The sequence below is a fragment of the Cherax quadricarinatus genome, chromosome 1 (assembly GCF_038502225.1).
Source record: "Cherax quadricarinatus isolate ZL_2023a chromosome 1, ASM3850222v1, whole genome shotgun sequence".
Lineage (NCBI taxonomy): Eukaryota > Metazoa > Arthropoda > Malacostraca > Decapoda > Parastacidae > Cherax > Cherax quadricarinatus.
Window position 1 is genome coordinate 89354563 of NC_091292.1, and position 22500 is coordinate 89377062.

The following is a 22500-nucleotide window of genomic DNA, read 5'->3' on the forward strand; positions in this document are numbered from 1 at the left end:
TTCACCTGGTTCTGCTGCCTGCTTGTTACCCCTGGTTCTGCTGCCTGCTTGTTACCCCTGGTTCTGTTGCCTGCTTGTTACCCCTGGTTCTGCTGCCTGCTTGTTAACCCTGGTTCTGCTGCCTGCTTGTTACCCCTGGTTCTGTTGCCTGCTTGATACCCCTGGTTCTGCTGCCTGCTTGTTTCACCTGGTTCTGCTGCCTGCTTGTTACCCCTGGTTCTGCTGCCTGCTTGTTACCCCTAGTTCTGTTGCCTGCTTGTTACCCCTGGTTCTGCTGCCTGCTTGTTACCCCTAGTTCTGCTGCCTGCTTGTTACCCCTGGTTCTGCTGCCTGCTTGTTACCCCTGGTTCTGCTGCCTGCTTGTTACCCCTGGTTCTGCTGCCTGCTTGTTACCACTGGTTCTGCTGCCTGCTTGTTACCCCTGGTTCTGCTGCCTGTTTCACCTGGTTCTGCTGCCTGCGTGTTACCCCAGGTTCTACTGCCTGCTTGTTACCCCTGGTTCTGTTGCCTGCTTGTTACCCCTGGTTCTGCTGCCTGCTTGTTACCCCTAGTTCTGCTGCCTGCTTGTTACCCCTGGTTCTGCTGCCTGCTTGTTACCCCTGGTTCTGCTGCCTGCTTGTTGCCCCTGGTTCTGCTGCCTGCTTGTTACCCCTGGTTCTGCTGCCTGCTTGTTACTCCTGGTTCTGTTAAGAACATAAGAACGAAGGAACACTGGAGCAGGCCTACAGGTCCAAGTCTCCTACCGACTTAAGCCAATGCACCCAACCTAGTCAGGTCAGGTCACACTGACTTAAGGGAGAAACACAGCAACTGACCTGGTAGCACAAGCTAATCAGGTCCAACTCACACCCACCATGCATTTATCCAACCTATTTTTAAAGTTACACAACGTTCTGGCCTCTATAACTGGACTCGGGAGTTTGTTCAACTCATCCACAACTCTATTACCAAACCAGTACTTTCCTATATCCTTCCTGAATCTGAATTTTTCCAACTTAAAACCATTGCTGCGAGTCCTGTCTAGGCTAGATATTTTCAGCACACTATTTACAACCCCTTTATTTATTCCTGTCTTCCATTTATACACCTCAATCATATCCCCCCTAATTCTACGTCTTTCTAGAGAGTGCAGATTCAGGGCCCTCAGTCTATCCTCATAGGGAAGATTTGTGATACATGGGACCATCTTTGTCATCCTCCTCTGTACGTTTTCCAGAGCATTTATATCCATTCTGTAATATGGTGACCAGAACTGAGCAGCATAGTCTAAATGAGGCCTAACCAAGGATGTATAGAGTTGAAGAACAACCTGAGGACTTCTATTATTTATGCTTCTTGATATGAAGCCAAGGATTCTGTTAGCTTTATTGCGAACACTTATGCACTGTTGTCTTGGTTTCAGATTACTGCTAACCAGAACTCCTAAATCTTTTTCGCAATCCGTAATATTAAGATCTACATTATTTAGTTTATATGTGGCATGGTTATTGTCCTGTCCAACATTTAGAACTTTGCATTTGTCTATATTAAACTGCATCTGCCACTTCTCCGACCACTGCATCAGTCTATTCAAATCTTCCTGGAGTGCTCTAATGTCCTCGTCAGAATGAATTCGACGGCCTATTTTGGTGTCATCGGCAAACTTGCTGATGTCGCTCTTTATGCCCTCATCTATGTCGTTTATGTAGATTGTGAACAGCAGGGGGCCCAACACTGACCCCTGTGGAACACCGCTCGTGACGCTTCCCCACTCTGATTTCTCCCCATTTATGCAAACTCTCTGCTGCCTATTTGTCAACCATGCCTCTATCCAGGAAAAAATTTCTCCTCCTATTCCATGTGCCTTAATTTTCCTCAATAGTCTCTGATGTGGGACCCTGTCAAAAGCCTTACTGAAGTCCATACACACAAAATCATATTCACTACCATGATCTACCTCCTCAAATACCTTAGTGAAAAAAAGTTAATAAATTCGTAAGGCAGGAACACCCCTTTGTAAAACCATGCTGAGATTCGTTGATTAATTTATGCTTTTCAAGGTGGCTACGAACTGCCTCGACAATTATTGATTCCATAAATTTTCCCACTATGGAGGTTGGGCTTATTGGTCTATAGTTCGAAGCTAAGGACCTGTCACCTGCTTTGAAAATTGGTATCACATTTGCCATTTTCCACTTATCTGGCACTATGCCAGTTTGTAGTGATATGTTGAAAAGATTAGCCAAAGGTTTGCTAAGCTCCTCTTTACATTCCTTTAGAACCCTTGCATACAGTTCATCAGGGCCTGGGGATTTGTTAGGTTTTAATTTATCTATTTGCCTAAGGACCATGTCACTTGTGACCCTAATCGTGCACAGTTTATTATCGTCCTGTTGTCTGCTTGTTACCCCTGGTTCTGCTGCCTGCTTGTTACCCCTGGTTCTGTTGCCTGTTACCCCTGGTTCTGCTGCCTGCTTGTTACCCCTGGTTCTGCTGCCTGCTTGTTACCCCTGGTTCTGCTGCCTGCTTGTTACCCCTGGTTCTGGTGCCTGTTACCCCTGGTTCTGCTGCCTGCTTGTTACCCCTGGTTCTGCTGCCTGCTTGTTACCCCTGGTTCTGCTGCCTGCTTGTTACCCCTGGTTCTGCTGCCTGCTTGCTACCCCTGGTTATGTTGCCTGCTTGTTACCCCTGGTTCTGCTGCCTGCTTGTTACCCCTGGTTCTGCTGCCTGCTTGTTACCCCTGGTTCTGCTGCCTGCTTGTTACCCCTGGTTCTGCTGCCTACTTGTTACCCCTAGTTCTGCTGCCTGCTTGTTACCCCTGGTTCTGCTGCCTGCTTGTTACCCCTGGTTCTGCTGCCTGCTTGTGACCCCTGGTTCTGCTGCCTGCTTGTTACCCCTGTTTCTGCTGCCTGCTTGTTACCCCTGGTTCTGCTGCCTACTTGTTACCCCTGGTTCTGCTGCCTGCTTGTTACCCCTGGTTCTGCTGCCTGCTTGTTACCCCTGGTTCTGCTGCCTACTTGTTACCCCTGGTTCTGCTGCCTCTTACCCCTGGTTCTGCTGCCTGCTTCTTACCCCTGGTACTGCTGCCTGCTTGTTACCCCTGGTTCTGCTGCCTGCTTGTTACCCCTGGTTCTGCTGCCTGCTTGTTACCCCTGGTTCTGCTGCCTGCTTGTTACCCCTGGTTATTTTGCCTGCTTGTTACCCCTGGTTCTGCTGCCTGCTTGTTACCCCTGGTTCTGTTGCCTGCTTGTTACCCCTGGTTCTGCTGCCTGCTTGTTACCCCTGGTTCTGCTGCCTGCTTGTTACCCCTGGTTCTGCTGCCTGCTTGTTACCCCTGGCTCTGCTGCCTGCTTGTTACCCCTGGTTCTGCTGCCTGCTTGTTACCCCTGGTTCTGCTGCCTGCTTGTTACCCCTGGCTCTGCTGCCTGCTTGTTACCCCTGGTTCTGTTGCCTGCTTGTTACCCCTGGTTCTGCTGCCTGCTTGTTACCCCTGGCTCTGCTGCCTGCTTGTTACCCCTGGTTCTGCTGCCTGCTTGTTACCCCTGGTTCTGCTGCCTGCTTGTTACCCCTGGTTCTGCTGCCTGCTTGTTACCCCTGGCTCTGCTGCCTGCTTGTTACCCCTGGTTCTGCTGCCTGCTTGTTACCCCTGGTTCTGCTGCCTGCTTGTTACCCCTGGTTCTGCTGCCTGCTTGTTACCCCTGGTTCTGCTGCCTGCTTGTTACCCCTGGTTCTGCTTCCTGCTCAACACTTTCCCCACCACCAAAATCTAACATAAAAACTAGTTTTAATAATTCTGCCAAAACAATAATCCCCTCAAAGATTTCTCGATATAGGTGAGGGGCTCTTGATTCAAGGAATCTGATCTGGCCTCTTCCTTACATCTAACTAGATTACCTCTTATTTCCCAAGGGTGTTTCCGTAGTTCGATTGCTAGAGCACTCAGCTCACACACTGAGGTCCGGAGTTCGAATCTCCTTGGGTACGGCTAGAAAACAGGGACGTGTTTTCATGAGACACCTGCTGTCCCTGTTCACCCATCAGTAAAATGGGTACCTGGTGTGGGTCACATCCTGGGACAAAACTGACCTAATTTACCCGAAATGATCTGCATAACAAGCGGCTTTCTACATAGTAGTACATATGTCGTTGATGTTAGCTAGGACTGTATACTTTGTACATGTACTTGTAGTAAATAAAGATATTATAAAATTCTGCACAACCCCAACGGTTTAGTGTTCTCACCTCATGTGTGTAAGAACATCATAACAGGGAAATGTGCATTTATATATTTTTTAAGTACAAAACAGAGGTAAGTTCGTGTTCCCACCTTTCTCAGTGTGTGTGTGGGGGGGGGGAGGAGTTAACTCACCAATTTGCGGTGGTTAAGTCTTGGCTTTTGGTTCCGCTTATTAAGCTTCATCGAGAGGCATTAGTGGTATCTAACGTTATGAGCCATATCATACCTACACTTATAACTATGAACAGTTTGCTTCACCCACTTCTACTTGCAGTTGTCCCACTTTCCTATTACCCAGTGACTGAAAATGCAAGTCAACTGTGTTTTAAGATTCCATCTGCATTGCTCCTGGTCTTTGCAGTCAGTCACTTCCTATTCGCCATATTAATTTCTGCCAATATACTTCATGTCGTTAATCATATCTTTGCTATTCCCATCTTTCAATCGTTAGGGTCAGTTCCTTTAGTTTTTCCTCAATGTAGGCACCTCTCAAGACCTGGTCACTGACATAAACAGCCCACCTGACACAATAAAACACAGGTCACTGACATAAACAGCCCACCTGACACAATAAAACACAGGTCACTGACATAAACCAGCCCACCTAACAATAAAACACAGGTCACTGACATAAACAGCCCACCTGACAATAAAATACAGGTCACTGGTATAAACCAACCCACCTGACACAAAACAGAAAATAATAGTGCTGCTTATTTCAGCCAGCAGGTACGGGCTGCCTTCCCCCCATAGGTGAGACAGGTATGGGCTGCCTTCTCCATGGGTGAGGAACGTATGGACTGCCTTCCCCATGGGTGAGGCAGGTATGGCTCCCTCCCCCGTGGGTGAGGCAGGTATGGCTCCCTACCCCCGTGGGTGAGGCAGGTATGGACTGCCTTCCCCATGGGTGAGGCAGGTATGGCTCCCACCCCCGTGGGTCAGCCAGGTATGGACTGTCTTCCCCATGGGTGAGGTAAGTATGACTCCCTCCCCAGTGGGTGAGGCAGGTACAGACTGCCTCCCCCCTTGTGAAGGCTCAGGTCTCCAGTATATACACAAAGCTTTCATTTTACAATGAGAATACTGGGTGAGTGAGAGAGTGCTTCAAGTCAGTATTATTTAACAATACAGAACACACCTTGTCACGTGTGAGGCCTGGCTCCCTGCTCGTCTCACCTGAACCAGTCAACTCTGCAGCAAGTACTTTCGGCTCACTACCACGGTACATACTGGACCAGTTCCTTGCTGGTCCTTATGTTAATACTGTGTACCTATCAATTGGTGTGTGTATTAGGTTATACTAGTGGTACTTGTAAAAAATGAGTCTCTGAACACAGCATCCAGTCTTGTTTCACAGTTATAGTGTTTTTTTGTTTGTATTTCCAGTTGTTACAGCATATAATTGATCTTATTTCATTCTAATAATCAAGTATTTTATTTATGAAAAAAATATTTTCTAACAGCTCTTGTATATTGCGTCTTACATGTATGTATGTATGTATGTATGTATGTATGTATGTATGTATGTATGTATGTGTATGTATATATATATATATATATATATATATATATATATATATATATATATATATGTGTGTGTGTGTGTGTGTGTGTGTGTGTGTGTGTGTGTGTGTGTGTGTGTGTGTGTGTGTGTGTGTGTGTGTGTGTGTAATCACTTTATGTATGTGCGGGACAGCATCAACATACTAGTGTATTATATAGTGTAGTGTGAAAAACAATGCTAAATTTAATGTGTGACATAAGTCTGTCTGCAGATGTACCTGTGTCGTATACAATGTAATAACAATGCATAACTACTGTATATTCAATAGTGGTCACAGCAATCTTGTTCCTCACTAAATACAGCCTGTCAAGATTATTTTCAGACGCTGTCAAGTTTGCAGGATGGCGGTCGGCAGGTGGTTGGTGGCACGGCGGTAGGTGGTAGAGGAGCGGGGGAGGAGAGGTGTCCCACGGGATGCCGCTCATAAAGGCGGTGACCATGACGAGGAAGCATGGAGCCGTTACAGGTGGCAGGGGCGGCCTCGCCGTCCAGGATATACTGGTGGCCAGTGGCAGGCATTCTTGTACAGGTGCACTTGTGGGAGTGGCCTCGCTCTCCAGGATATAGTGGTGCTGCGAGGCAGTAGACCTCCCTCACATGTACGGAGGCGGATGGGGTGTCTCAGCCTACATGAAGGTGACGGGAGTCCTTTTTGCAGGCCTGGGATGGAGGGTGGTGATGCCCTCAGATGTCCAGCAGGTATCAGGGACTGCACGTGGTGTCCCCGGAGGTGGTGGTGAGGGGGCAGCTATCCTGCAGGTCTTGTAAAGTAAAGAGTGTGATTAGCGGCGCCCCCGGAGTTATGAGGGTGGGAGATGGGGGACGGGAGGGGTAGGGGGCAGCAGAACTAGGAGAGTGGGTGTGGAGGAGGTGGGGGCGGGGGTGGCATCCTGACACCCCGGTGGCGGATGCTTATGTGGTTGTGGAGGGAGTTGCGTGTCTTGTAGATGTGGCCGCACACTGGGCAGGGGAAGGCGTGCTGCAGCGACGAGTGTTTGTCCTGCACGTGGATCTTTAAGTTGGAGCGCGTGCTCAGTAACTTGTAGCACACCGGGCACTGCCACTTGGGCTTGTTGTCTCCCAGTACCCCGCCCACGCCTGCAATGACAACAACAGTGCGCCCGTTACACTCTGTTACCGGACAAACCCACCTTATGCCCACTCCCAACACACACCTCACACCTGCTGCCTCTGCTTTACTCAGGAGTTCCCTGCACTCCGCTCCTCACACCTCAACCAAAACACACACAAATTACATTTACTCTTTTTAAGTTAGGAATTATGCATTGCATTCATATATAAGATAAATGTACGATGGAAACAGATGTGAATTGTTCCACGGTGGAGTGTAAGTGGGTGTGGTAGGTGTGGGCGGTCGGGGAGGTAGTGACAGTATCCGGGATACTGACAAGGTTACCCTTGCTGCTCTGCCACTCCCACCTGCCCTACATACCACACCACCTACTCCACACTCTTTGCTACCTCAACTCCTACACCAAGCCATTACAATACACACACCAATATCAAAACTTACATAAATGCGGGTTTCACTAGTTGTATGTTATCAACTCATTATTGTAAGAAGTAAGTAGGTTACCGTAGCCAGCAATAGGATCACTTGTGAACCTGTCCCGGGCCCTCTTAGATTGCTTCATCTCTATCTCTTATTTTATTCCCCCCTCACTTTATTATACTTTACGAGAGTATAACTTATTCTCATTTTTTTTATTCACTGGTGTAACGTGTGATGACCAATAAGGATAAAGATGCACTAGTAATAAGAGTTCACATCTTGGGCATCCTAAGTCCGCGGTGTCGCATGGAGAAGTGGTTGTGGAGGGAGTTGCGAGTCTTGTACACGTGTCGGCATATGGGGCAGGGAAACACGTGCTGCAGAGGGGAGTGCTTGTCCTCCATGTGCGTCCTCAGGTTGTACTTGTTGGACAGTACCTTGAGGCACACGGGGCACGCGGCGGGGCCCTCCCATGCTCCAGACCCACAGCCGCCACCGCCCGCTAACACCCCTGCAACGAATTATAAACATGCCCTGGTCAGTGAGTGACCTCCGAGTGCCTTCCTCCACCTACTCTACATCATACAAATACTCTCTTGATCTTTCTCACACAAGGCAAACTCAAAATTTGTTAGGCAAGTGGAAGACAAGAAGGGAAAGGGAGTAGGTGAAAGAAAAGCTAGGTGGTGAAGTGGAGAAGAGTGGTGCAACTGCTGCCAGCCTTCACCAACACCACTCATGTCTCCCCTCAACACAATACAACCCCACAATCCATGCTTCTCGTCTCCCTCTAGTACATACCCAACAGGCATGGCTTCCCCTAGCCACCTCAAGCTATAGGACAAATATACAAAGCAAATATCTAAAATAGTTTTATTAAAATTTATTATTAAACATAAGAGCGGCTTCAAGCAGGCGATAAGAAGGAAGCGACTGGATTTATGTACACAAGTCAGGTGGCAATGGTGTGAACACAAGAGGTGGGTGGGTGCCCTGCTAGTGATTACCAGGGAGTGGCTACCTGGTAGCAATCACTGGGGTGGTCAGGTGGTAGGAATTACAGGAACGGTCAGGTGGTGGAGGTCACCTCAACATTATCTCACCACCAAGTCAATAACGATTAACAGCAATTTTGTTGTCAATTTCAACTTGAGACAATGCAACAAGCTGACAGTATAGCAATCAATATTTATTTACTAAAGAGAAAGTCAACTTTGTTGTAAGTTGATACCAGGGCGAGTTATGCTCCGTCACTTGTGTTCTGCCTATTCTGCCACCGCTCCCAGATTCTCAATGCTTGTGCTAATTTTTCTCTTTTACTGCGATTCAGTCATAGCAATAAGCTACCTCAGTGCAATTTCACGGTCACTTTTGACACTGGAAGCTTCAGCGAGCTAGACTCATCCATTTTTGCTTATAAGGATGATGAGAAAAATAAAATAGGGGTGTGGAGGTGAGAGGTAGTAAGAGCAGCTTGTCTAGCAGCTTTTTTAGATTCCTGTGTCATCTTTTCCTCTACAAGAGCAATTCCAGTATCATGAAAACCGCTCCTAAACTCGTTCATGATCAATTATAATATCGCAGTTAAATTTCCTAGAACAACGAAAGACGCAGAAAGATGCAAGAGTACCTCGGCTCCTCGACCATCTCTAGGCTCACTTCAGACAAACTCGGAGTTGATACATCCCATACTGCCGCAATGGCGCCTGAACTCAGCCTCACATTTATATCAGAGAAACTGACAGGCTCTTCATCCATGGACTGTGCTTAGGAGACAACTATTACTCAAGCAATGTCCACCTCCCACCCCACGAAAAGGTTATCCGCAGTTTTGAGGGAGGAAGGGAGGAGATTACATAATGTAGGAATGTTGGAAAATCCGGGTGGACAGTGTTAGGCGAGGGCGTGACGCGCTCCCAGTCCTCGTTAATAACAACAACCTTTTTTTATACCATAACATTTCCCAATAGTCTGTGCCATAATAAAATTTCCAGAAGTTTTCGATATCATTTTCTGTCCCACCTGTGTGTGTGTGTGTGCGCGCGAGAGAGAGAGCGAGCGTGTGTGCATGTGCGTGTGTGCATGTGCGTGTGTGCGCGCGAGAGCGAGCGTGTGTGCATGTGCGTGTGTGCATGTGCGTGTGCGCGCGTGTGCGTGTGTACGTGTGTGTACGTATGTACGTGTGTGTATGTGTACGTGTGTGTGTACGTGTGTGTATGTGTACGTGTGTGTGTGTGTACGTGTGTGTGTACGTGTGTGTGTGTACGTGTGTGTGTGTACGTGTGTGTGTGTGTGTGTGTGTGTGTGTGTGTGTGTGTGTGTGTGTGTGTGTGTGTGTGTGTGTGTGTGTGTGTGTGTGTGTGTGTGTGTGTGTTTTTCAACGAGCCAGTTAAGACATTACCAGAGTGATGTTTAACCGAGTGTTATGACAATTAAGGTCTGACTCACACGTCCACTCCTGCCTTTTACCACACGAGAGAGAGGGGGGGAGGGGGAGGGGGGAGACCGGGGAGAGTATTAACTACTATAACTACTTGTCAAAAAGATTTTGCTATGGCGGCATCTATATTTGATTAGGATAAGAGGAAGAGATTCTCATGAAGAGCCAGCTGGGTCACGTGTGTCATCACCACCTGGCTAGTTCACTAGCCACATGGGTCACGTGTCACCAATACCTAGTCACCATCCACCTGGATCACGTGCCATCAACACTTGGCTACTTCATTAGTCACCTAGGTCACTACCACCTGGCTACCTCACTAGCCATCTGGGTCACTACCACCTGGCTACCTCACTAGCCATCTGGGTCACGTGTCACCACCACCTTGCTACCTCATTAACCACCTGCGTCACGTGTCACTACCACCTGGTTACCTCACCAGGCACCTGGGTCACGTGTCACCACCACCTGGCTACCTCACCAGCCACCTCGGTCATGTTTCACCACCATCTGGCTACTTTACCAGCCACCTGGGTCACGCCTCATCACCACCTGGCTACCTCACCAGCCACCTGAGTCGTGTCATCACTACTTGGCTACCTCACTAACTACCTGGGTCAGGTGTCACCACCCCCTGGGTCACGTGTTACCACCACCTGGCTACCTCACCAGCCAACACAAAATAAAGACGAGTGATGGCGCCCTAGCCATAATCAAAATTATAATGAAAGTGGCCATACAAAATTAAGTGGGTGAGAACATGTCCTGGAAGATGTGTTGAGAATGAATTAACTGCAGCAGCAGCAGTGGTGGAGGTGGTGAGAGGCTGAGCTCTGCTATGTTACCTCCTACAACTTGAGTGACAAGATGACGAATTATGCACACTGACAGTGGGAATGGTTGCCAGATACCTCGCTGTCACCAGTAATTATTGTGTTTGCCTGTGTGACGTGTGTGTGTCCTCGCCTCTATGTGATGATTGCGAGGGGTTATATATATATATATATATATATATATATATATATATATATATATATATATATATATATATATATATATATATATATGTCGTGCCGAATATGTAAAACTGGACAATTAGCAAGAACTCATATAAAATTAAGTTCTTTCTAAAAAAATTCTTATACGTTTAAAGATATATTTTTATCATTAATCATAATGTAAAAATTTTAATTTTGCTCCAAAAGAATCTTAGAAAACTTACCTAACCTTATTATAATAAAAACAATTTATTTTAGCCTAACCCAACTAAATATATTTTAGATTTGTTTACAATAATTTAATACTAAACAAACGCAGTGAAATATATTTTTTTCGTTAGGTTCAGAATGATTTTGGCGAAATTACTGCATACACAAATTTTCACTTGTCCTATATGGCAAGATGAGCGTTGCTATTTAAGCCAAGATGGCAAGTTCTGCCTATTCGGCACGGCATATATATATATATATATATATATATATATATATATATATATATATATATATATATATATATATATATATATATATATATATATATATATTGTGATAGGCTGGAGTGGTTGCTTAATGTTGCACACCATTATCACAAGTCACTAATAATGCATGAGTAGTGTGGGTCAACGAGAGCATCACTCCAGGCCGGGGAAGGACTGGAAAGATGGCAGAGACTGAGCCAAACTTTGAGCCATGGCCTGGATCTGCTCGTGTGTGGGGCCACCTTCCAGGGACACCGGGGGCAACTGAGATGCCACTTCTGCCAGGGAGGGTCCCTGGCTCCCTGCTGAGGTCATCACTGGTACAGGACCCCCACCGCCGCTCACTGACCCCACAGATACCTGGGGGTCAGTTGCTAGTGGTTGAGACACGCCCAGTGATTGCTGCTGCTGTTGTTGTCTAGTGTCAGCGTGCACCGGGAGGTGGGTGGCGGGTGACGGGTGGGTAGTGGGGGCGGTTCGGGAGTGGTGGTGATGGTGGTGGTGGTGATGGTGGGCGGCACGGTCACCGCGGTGCACGGTAGAGGTGTGGGTGGCCAGGGAGTGCTTGGTGGAGTAGATGCGCCCACACAATTCACAAGGAAATCGTTCCGTCTGCACTGTGTGCTTGTCCAGTATGTGCGTCTTGAGGTTATACTTGTTACTGATCACCTTGTTGCAGTACGGACAGACGCACGCCGTGTGCAGCAGTGACCGCCGCCCACCTGAAACAGCAAAACACACACCTTAGAGTGCGGGCGGCGGTCACCACCATCCCCCAGTGTTAGTGTGCCTTGCCTCACCCCAGCGCACCTCCCCCATCCCCACACACTCACCAGGGATCACACATTACTGTGGCGGGCACAGCCACTAAGACGCCTCCACCACTTCCCTTCCTCACCACTAAGCAACATCTATACTGCCAACGTCACTACAGTAATCTAACCATAAACTCTCTTACTAGATAGTAATGGATAATGATATTGGTGATATTACGTACTTTTATTTCAATATAAAATAATCTACAGTTGATTTGGCACTTAGCACAATACTACAAGACAGACACAACTGGGCAAATAATAAGAAGGTTGATGATCAGCTAACATTGCGGCGGTAAGACAAACCCAGATGCACGGAGCACTACCTTTGTGGTGCTCCACACGGTGCCACTTGAAGTACTCCACACGGCGGTGCTACACCAACACCGCCACTAGTAGTACTCCACACGGCGGTGCTACACTAACACCGCCACTAGTAGTACTCCACACGGAGGTGCTACACTAACACCGCTACTAGTACTCCACACGGCGGTGCTACACCAACACCGCCACTAGTAATACTCCACACGGCGGTGCTACACTAACACCGCCACTAGTAGTACTCCACACGGCGGTGCTACACTAACACCGCCACTAGTGGTACTCCACACGGCAGTGCTCCACTAACACCGCCACCAGTAGTGTTACTAACACCGCCACTAGTGGTGCTCCACACGGTGCTGCTACATTAACACCGCCATATATATATATATATATATATATATATATATATATATATATATATATATATATATATATATATATATATATAATATATATATATATATATATATTCATCAACTTTTATAACATTGATTTTTTAGGAAATTTAAATGCTAAGACAATAACATTAATTAAGGACTAGGATGATGGGGGATGATTTCAGGAACATTAAGGAAGGCTGGCAGGTGGTGCTGATGACCATGGTGCTAGCACCACCACCACACCAGTGGTAGTGTGATGAAGGCTGGCAGGTGGTGCTGATGACCATGGTGCTAGCACCACCACCACACCAGATGGTGGTAGTGTGATGAAGGCTGGCAGGTGGTCCTGCTGACCATGGTGCTAGCACCACCACCACACCAGATGGTGGTAGTGTGATGAAGGCTGGCAGGTGGTGCTGCTGACCATGGTGCTAGCACCACCACCACACCAGATGGTGGTAGTGTGATGAAGGCTGGCAGGTGGTGCTGATGACCATGGTGCTAGCACCACCACACCAGTGGTAGTGTGATGAAGACTGGCAGGTGGTGCTGCTGACCATGGTGATAGCACCACCACCACACCAGATGGTGGTAGTGTGATGAAGGCTGGCAGGTGGTCCTGCTGACCATGGTGCTAGCACCACCACCACACCAGATGGTGGTAGTGTGATGAAGGCTGGCAGGTGGTGCTGCTGACCATGGTGCTAGCACCACCACCACACCAGATGGTAGTGTGATGAAGGCTGGCAGGTGGTGCTGATGACCATGGTGCTAGCACCACCACCACACCAGATGGTGGTAGTGTGATGAAGGCTGGCAGGTGGTGCTGCTGACCATGGTGCTAGCACCACCACCACACCAGATGGTAGTGTGATGAAGGCTGGCAGGTTGTGCTGATGACCATGGTGCTAGCACCACCACCACACCAGATGGTAATGTGATGAAGGCTGGCAGGTGGTGCTGATGACCATGGTGCTAGCACCACCACCACACCAGATGGTAGTATGATGAAGGCTGGCAGGTGGTGCTGATGACCATGGTGCTAGCACCACCACACCAGATGGTAGTGTGATGAAGGCTGGCAGGTGGTGCTGATGACCATGGTGCTAGCACCACCACCACACCAGATGGTAGTATGATGAAGGCTGGCAGGTGGTGCTGATGACCATGGTGCTAGCACCACCACACCAGATGGTAGTGTGATGAAGGCTGGCAGGTGGTGCTGATGACCATGGTGCTAGCACCACCACACCAGATGGTAGTGTGATGAAGGCTGGCAGGTGGTGCTGATGACCATGGTGCTAGCACCACCACCACACCAGATGGTGGTAGTGTGATGAAGGCTGGCAGGTGGCGCTGATGACCATGGTGCTAGAACCACCACCACATCAGACAGTGGTAGTGTGAAGGCTGGCAGGTGGTGCTGCTGACCATGGTGCTAGCACCACCACACCAGACAGTGGTAGTGTGATGAAGACTGGCAGGTGGTGCTGCTGACCATGGTGATAGCACCACCACCACACCAGATGGTGGTAGTGTGATGAAGGCTGGCAGGTGGTCCTGCTGACCATGGTGCTAGCACCACTACCACACCAGATGGTGGTAGTGTGATGAAGGCTGGCAGGTGGTGCTGATGACCATGGTGCTAGCACCACCACACCAGATGGTGGTAGTGTGATGAAGGTTGCCAGGTGGTGCTGATGACCATGGTGCTAGCACCACCACTACACCAGATGGTAGTGTGATGAAGGCTGGCAGGTGGTGCTGATGACCATGGTGCTAGCACCACCACCACACCAGATGGTAATGTGATGAAGGCTGGCAGGTGGTGCTGATGACCATGGTGCTAGCACCACCACCACCAGATGGTAGTGTGATGAAGGCTGGCAGGTGGTGCTGATGACCATGGTGCTAGCACCACCACCACACCAGATGGTAGTGTGATGAAGGCTGGCAGGTGGTGCTGATGACCATGGTGCTAACACCACAACCACACCAGATGGTGGTAGTGTGATGAAGGCTGGCAGGTGGTGCTGATGACCATGGTGTTAGCACCACCACCAAACCAGACAGTGGTAGTGTGATGAAGGCTGGCAGGTGGTGCTGATGACCATGGTGCTAGCACCACCACCACACCAGATGATGGTGTGACAAAGGCTGGCAGGTGGTGCTGATGACCATGGTTCTAGCACCACCACCACACCAGATGGTGGTAGTGTGATGAAGGCTGGCAGGTGGTGCTGCTGACCATGGTGCTAGCACCACCACCACACCAGATGGTAGTGTGATGAAAGCTGGCAGGTGGTGCTGATGACCATAGTGCTAGCACCACCACCGCACTAAGTGGTGGTAGTGTGATGAAGGCTGGCAGGTGGTGCTTGGGACCATGGTACTAGCACCATGCTGTGATGAAGGCTGGCTAGTGGTGCTGATGACCATGGTACTAGCACCATCACCACACCAGATGGTGGTAGTATGATGAAGGCTGGCAAGTGGTGCTGATGACCATGGTGCTACCACCACCACCACACTAGACAGTGGTAGTGTGATGAAGGCTGGCAGGTGGTGCTGATGACCATGGTACTAGCACCACCACCACACCAGATGGTGGTAGTGTGATGAAGGCTGGCAGGTGGTGCTGATGACCATGGTGCTAGCACCACCACCACACCAGTGGTAGTGTGAAGGCTGGCAGGTGGTGCTGCTGACCATGGTGCTAGCACCACCACACCAAACGGTGGTAGTGTGATGAAGGCTGGTAGGTGGTGCTGATGACCATGGTGCTAGTGTGATGAAGGCTGGCAGGTGGTGCTGCTGACCATGGTGCTAGTACCACCACCACACCAGATGGTGGTAGTGTGATGAAGGCTGGCAGGTGGCGCTGATGACCACGGTGCTAGCACCACCACCACACCAGATGGTGGTAGTATGATGAAGGCTGGAGGGTACTGGTGACCACGTTATTCACACCATTAGCACCACACCTTGTGGTAGTGTGGTGTATCACTCTGGCACTGCCATCATACACATCGGGTGGTGGTAGTATAGCAAGTCAACCAAGAACCAACACCACACATCTGGTTGTGGTTGTGGTAAATCATCCAGACGGCAACACCACACACCTGGTGGTGTTATGGAGGCAACACTACACACCTGGTGTTATGGAGGCAACACTACACACCTGGTGGTGCTATGTAGGCAACACCACACACACCTGGTGGTGCTATGGAGGCAACACCACACACACCTGGTGGTGTTATGGAGGCAACACCACACACATCTGGTGGTGTTATGGAGGCAACACTACACACCTGGTGGTGGTGGTAATATTGTGGTAAATCCATCCTGCACCAGCAGCCCCACACAAATCCACTAAGTGGGTGGTGCCGTGGTAGGTTTTCTGCCCTGTTGTTAGTGGTCAGTGACACACCTCACGCGAGTCTTGTGTGTAGACCTGCCCATGAATTCATTAAAAGCATCTTGAAGACTGTAACAGTCGGTTTCTTGACGGCACGAGGCTACTCATCAGTAAAATAGTTTGTGGTAGAGCACTTTGCTCTCTCTCTCATGAATGAGGCACATGTGCTACACTTTAACCTCGTGCATCTGTTTCAGATTTATCAAGGGTAGGAAACTAACCACATCAAATGATCTCTTCAAGTCTCCCACTGATTCTCTATGTTGATTTGATAAAGCTTTGGTGAAACGTCATCATAATACAGACTCAAGTGTTGCACAGGTGTCTTATTCATGTACTTGTCGGATCTCTCGGTCATGTTGCCCTCTCATTCACACTAACAGCAGGTGACCAGTACTGCGTCACGCTCTACTCTGCTCACGTATAAAAAGCTACAACAGGAACATGTACAAATTAAGGAACTTTCATTTGTTTACATGTTTTTGACTGTAATCTGCTGTAGTTATTTGCACCGGCCTGTGAGTTTTAGGGCTCACCTGCCATGAGTTCGAGCCCCCACCCCTTCTGTGATTTGCTCAGCTAGTTACTAATGAAGATTATGTGCACTGTTATAGATCAGCTACTACTATACTTCCCTCATTATATTTGGGATATGAATCATGAACTGACATTAATGTTTTTGAAGAGTATCTGGCGAGACGAGGCACACCCTTGCTTGTTACTATGGTGAGCATGAAACACTTTGTGTCCTGCTAGAAGGTGCACACGTGACTCTACCAAACAATATATTTACGGTGGGTGCCAAGTGTAGGTGCACCATACACCTTCAACAGCACGTGCATGGCAAGATGAATGTGACAGGTAGTGCTGGCGGGAGATGTTATGACACGGAGTGTCGGGGCACCTAGTACCGCTGTGGTTGTGATTGTGGTTGTGATTGTTGTGGTTGTGATGACTGTGGTTGTGTTGGTTGTGGCTGTGTTTGCTGCTGTTGATGGAGGTGAGGCTTCTTGTGGGTGCCGCTCATGTGCGCCCGGAGAGAGTTGAGCGAGGCGTACATGCGGTGACAGACGGGACATTGGTGACTTTGGCGGGGACCATGCATGTCCCGCAGGTGTGTCTTGAGTACGTACTTGTTGCACAACACCTTGCCGCACACGCCACACACCACCTCCTCCCCTGTGGGAGGGCGGGTGCGGGACCCAGGCGGAGTGTAGGCCAGGCTGGTGAGGGGCGTCGAGGCGGCAGACACGTCGCTACCGTAGCTCACTTGTGGCGACACAGGCTCCAGGCTGACCAGGGGAGGGGGCTGGCCAGGGGCGGCGAGGGGAGACCCACCATAGTCAGCGTGGGCGGAGGGTGGTGGGTTGGTGGGCAGGCGACACACTGACGACCCAACACTATACTGGCCACTGCCTACCGCCGCCTGCAGGCCGAGCCCTCCGCCTGAAACAGCCGACCGACCATCAGTTGAGAGACGCCGGAGAGGCACCGCCCTCACACTACTCGTGCACCATAACTCTCATTCCTTATTATCTTACATTTCAAAAGCTAAAATAAAAAAAAAAATACCCGGAAAAAATATCCATTGCGGAATAAGCACCACTACAATTCATGCCCTTAATATTAACTAGATGGTAAAAAAATAATTATTTGAGTTAAAATATATTAATGAAATTGAATGAGGTAAGGAAAAGTGATGACAATAATAAGACATCCTGGTTCATGTAACATCCAGGTGCCGTAATAAATATTACTCTTTCATATTTTACTCAACATACAAAATTTTAATATAAATTGGTAATTTAAATTAATTCAGTAATGTATTTTCACTCAAAACAATACGATGAGTTCAAACGGAGGATTTAATGATACTGGTGAAAATGGTAGACAACGAAGAACACTCCAGCCAAACTGCTTACTTATGTACACACAAACACACACAATCAGACACTGAGACAAAATCCACAGCTTAACACAACGTGAATGACGAGGATCAGTGTGGTTCATGAATACTGATGGAATCATGAACGATATAAATGAACGAAAGGGCAGAGTAAAGGAAACACAACGATATCATAGCTTAAAGAAATAGTAAGAAGATACCATAAGAGGTGTGGTAATAATAGTAAAGAAATAGTGGCGTTTTACGAGTTAAGAAGCCTGAATATATCTTAGTTCAGTGACAACATAAAAGACACAACTGCTGAACTTCAGACATCAGTCATTTAAATTCCACCCTCTCCATCCTCAATAAAAAACAGGAGAAAAAGACAACAGTCACAACAATCATCCTCAAAAAAGCTGCACAGAAAACAAGGACTAATATTAATCTACTATTAACAGAGGGATTTAAAAATTAAACAGACAGACAACTAGGATCGACACAGGTACTTCAGTTGTGGAGACTAAGACTCGTGGAGGCACCAATGATTTTATAACCTACCCCATGTCAACGAATGAGAGATTGCAAGAAGCATGTTACCAAGCAAGCTGCATGTTACCAAGCAAGCTGCATGTTACCAAGCAAGCTGCATGTTACCAAGCAAGCTGCATGTTACCAAGCAAGCTGCATGTTACCAAGCAAGCTGCATGTTACCAAGCAAGCTGCATGTTACCAAGCAAGCTGCATGTTACCAAGCAAGCTGCATGTTACCAAGCAAGCTGCATGTTACCAAGCAAGCTGCATGTTACCAAGCAAGCTGCATGTTACCAAGCAAGCTGCATTTACCAAGCAAGCTGCATGTTACCAAGCAAGCTGCATTTACCAAGCAATCTGCATGTTACCAAGCAAGCTGCATTTACCAAGCAATCTGCATGTTACCAAGCAAGCTGCATGTTACCACGCAAGCTGCATGTTACCAAGCAAGCTGCATTTACCAAGCAATCTGCATGTTACCAAGCAAGCTGCATTTACCAAGCAATCTGCATGTTACCAAGCAAGCTGCATGTTACCACGCAAGCTGCATGTTACCAAGCAAGCTGCATGTTACCAAGCAAGCTGCATGTTACCAAGAAAGCTGCATGTTACCAAGCAAGCTGCATGTTACCAAGCAAGCTGCATGTTACCAAGCAAGCTGCATGTTACCAAGCAAGCTGCATGTTACCAAGCAAGCTGTATGTTACCAAGCAATCTGCATGTTACCACGCAAGCTGCATGTTACCAAGCAAGCTGCATGTTACCACGCAAGCTGCATGTTACCAAGCAAGCTGCATGTTACCAAGCAAGCTGCATGTTACCAAGAAAGCTGCATGTTACCAAGCAAGCTGCATGTTACCAAGCAAGCTGCATGTTACCAAGCAAGCTGCATGTTACCAAGCAAGCTGTATGTTACCAAGCAATCTGCATGTTACTACGCAAGCTGCATGTTACCAAGCAAGCTGCATGTTACCAAGCAAGCTGCATGTTACCAAGCAAGCTGCATGTTACCAAGCAAGCTGTATGTTACCAAGCAAGCTGCATGTTACCACGCAAGCTGCATGTTACCAAGCAAGCTGCATGTTACCAAGCAAGCTGCATGTTACCAAGCAAGCTGCATGTTACCAAGCAATCTGCATGTTACCACGTAATCTGCATGTTACCAAGCAAGCTGCATGTTACCAAGCAACCTGCATGTTACCACGTAAGCTGCATGTTACCAAGCAAGCTGCATGTTACCACGTAAGCTGCATGTTACCAAGCAAGCTGCATGTTACCACGTAAGCTGCATGTTACCAAGCAAGCTGCATGTTACCAAGCAAGCTGCATGTTACAACGTAAGCTGCATGTTACCAAGCAAGCTGCATGTTACAACGTAAGCTGCATGTTACCAAGCAAGCTGCATGTTACCAAGCAAGCTGCATGTTACCAAGCAAGCTGCATGTTACAACGTAAGCTGCATGTTACCAAGCAAGCTGCATGTTACCAAGCAAGCTGCATGTTACAACGTAAGCTGCATGTTACCACGTAAGCTGTATGTTACCAAGCAAGCTGCATGTTACCAAGCAAGCTGCATGTTACCAAGCAAGCTGCATGTTACAACGTAAGCTGTATGTTACCAAGCAAGCTGAATGTTACCAAGCAAGCTGCATGTTACCAAGCAAGCTGCATGTTACCACGCAAGCTGCATGTTACCACGCAAGCTGCATGTTACAACGTAAGCTGCATGTTACCAAGCAAGCTGCATGTTACCAAGCAAGCTGCATGTTACCAAGCAAGCTGCATGTTACAACGTAAGTTGCATGTTACCAAGCAAGCTGCATGTTACCAAGCACGCTGCATGTTACAACGTAAGCTGCATGTTACCACGTAAGCTGTATGTTACCAAGCAAGCTGCATGTTACCAAGCAAGCTGCATGTTACCACGCAAGCTGCATGTTACAACGTAAGCTGCATGTTACCAAGCAAGCTGCATGTTACCAAGCAAGCTGCATGTTACAACGTAAGCTGTATGTTACCAAGCAAGCTGAATGTTACCAAGCAAGCTGCATGTTACCACGCAAGCTGCATGTTACAACGTAAGCTGCATGTTACCAAGCAAGCTGCATGTTACCAAGCAAGCTGTATGTTACCAAGCAAGCTGCATGTTACAACGTAAGCTGCATGTTACCAAGCAAGCTGCATGTTACCACGTAAGCTGTATGTTACCAAGCAAGCTGCATGTTACCAAGCAAGCTGCATGTTACCACGTAAGCTGCATGTTACCAAGCAAGCTGAATGTTACCAAGCAAGTTGCATGTTACAACGTAAGCTGCATGTTACCAAGCAAGTTGAATGTTACCAAGCAAGCTGCATGTTACCAAGCAAGCTGCATGTTACCAAGCAAGCTGCATGTTACAACGTAAGCTGCATGTTACAACGTAAGCTGCATGTTACCAAGCAAGCTGCATGTTACAACGTAAGCTGCATGTTAACAAGCAAGCTGCATGTTACCAAGCAAGCTGCATGTTACAACGTAAGCTGCATGTTACCAAGCAAGCTGCATGTTACAACGTAAGCTGCATGTTACCAAGCAAGCTGCATGTTACAACGTAAGCTGCATGTTACCAAGCAAGCTGCATGTTACCAAGCAAGCTGCATGTTACAACGTAAGCTGCATGTTACCAAGCAAGCTGCATGTTACAACGTAAGCTGCATGTTACCAAGCAAGCTGCATGTTGCAACGTAAGCTGCATGTTACCAAGCAAGCTGCATGTTACCAATAGAAGCCAGTGACAACACAGTGGTAAATTTTGATTATTTAAAAGTGTGACTGCAGAAAAGGGAAAGAAAGACAAATAAGTAAGAAACCAGAATACAGAGGAGAGTATGCAGACAAGAGAATTTTCTTAAACGGAGGTCAAAGGTAACTGGACAGCCAGACAACCCGTAAGATAACAGAAAGCCAAACCAGAAAGACCTTGAAGGCTACATAAAGGGTCATGTCAGTGACAGCGCGCGTGCGCGTGCCCCCACGCACGCGCTTTCAATATGAAAAGCAGGACCAATTTATATAACTTTAATGCTTACTTTACCTATTAAAAGATTTAATTAGGCTTGTAAATCACTTGTTTTAAGTAGTGTCATTTGCAATGTGTTAACTACAAGTCTATGTTATGTGAGCATAAAGAAGTGTTACTCTCTATTTTATATTACTCTACTTTAAATTGGTATTTATTTCACATTTAAGTTCTAAGTAGAAGTTAACTTTCACTGCTGCACCATCACTAGTACACTACTTGAAATAACATTCCTCTTATAGTTTTCATAAATAAATTATTCAACTTGGTTTTGAAATTTCTACATTAATTTCATCTTTAAAACATGTTTGTTTTATACAAAAGCATGTAACTTTAAGTCTGTTGTAAGTCATATAGATTAACTTATTTTACTTACGATACTTATTCATGCTGCACATAAAATTTTTAATTTTTTTTTTTTTTGCTAATTGTGTTTTACCTAGAGTTAGAAATAAGTAAGATAGGAAGCAGAGTAGAAATTTAAGAATGACATATATATATATATATATATATATATATATATATATATATATATATATATATATATATATATATATATATATATATATATATATATATATATAATAATAATAATAATAATAATAATAATTCCCATTACACATTCATAATATACACTCAGTGGGCACTTTATCTGTTACACCCTTCTAGTACTGGGTATGGCGGGGCGCTACTTTGACCCCATAGCAGCCTAAATTCTTCGTGGTTTAGATTCAACAAAGTACTGGAAACATTCGTTAGAGATTCTGATCCATATTGACATCACGCAGTTTCTGCAAATTTGTCGGCTGCACATTCATGCTTCGAATCTCCCGTTCCACCAGAGACATCAAAAGAACTAAATGTAACGTAAGGAG

At 47.1% G+C, this 22500-nt stretch overlaps 1 protein-coding gene across 12 annotated transcripts in view; it reads right to left on the reverse strand.

The window, feature by feature from the left end:
* Positions 1-22500, reverse strand: part of LOC128689409 (protein abrupt) — a 503752-nt gene that overhangs the window by 261180 nt on the left and 220072 nt on the right. Inside the window, exons 6-7 of one of the 12 annotated variants that reach the window (XR_011391809.1) lie at positions 15977-17593; positions 12198-15943 (exon numbers count right to left, since the gene is read on the reverse strand). The exons of 6 other annotated variants lie outside the window; for them this stretch is intronic. Coding sequence is in view for 3 of the 6 variants with exons in the window: in XM_070083581.1 (XP_069939682.1) it covers positions 11364-11932 (569 nt within the window). In the remaining 3 variants the exon portion in view is untranslated. Of the gene's footprint in view, positions 1-6612; positions 6879-8152; positions 11933-12197; positions 17594-22250 lie in introns of those variants that run through there. 5 more of the 12 variants (XR_011391810.1, XM_070083686.1, XM_070083581.1 and 2 more) reach the window with 5 other exon arrangements.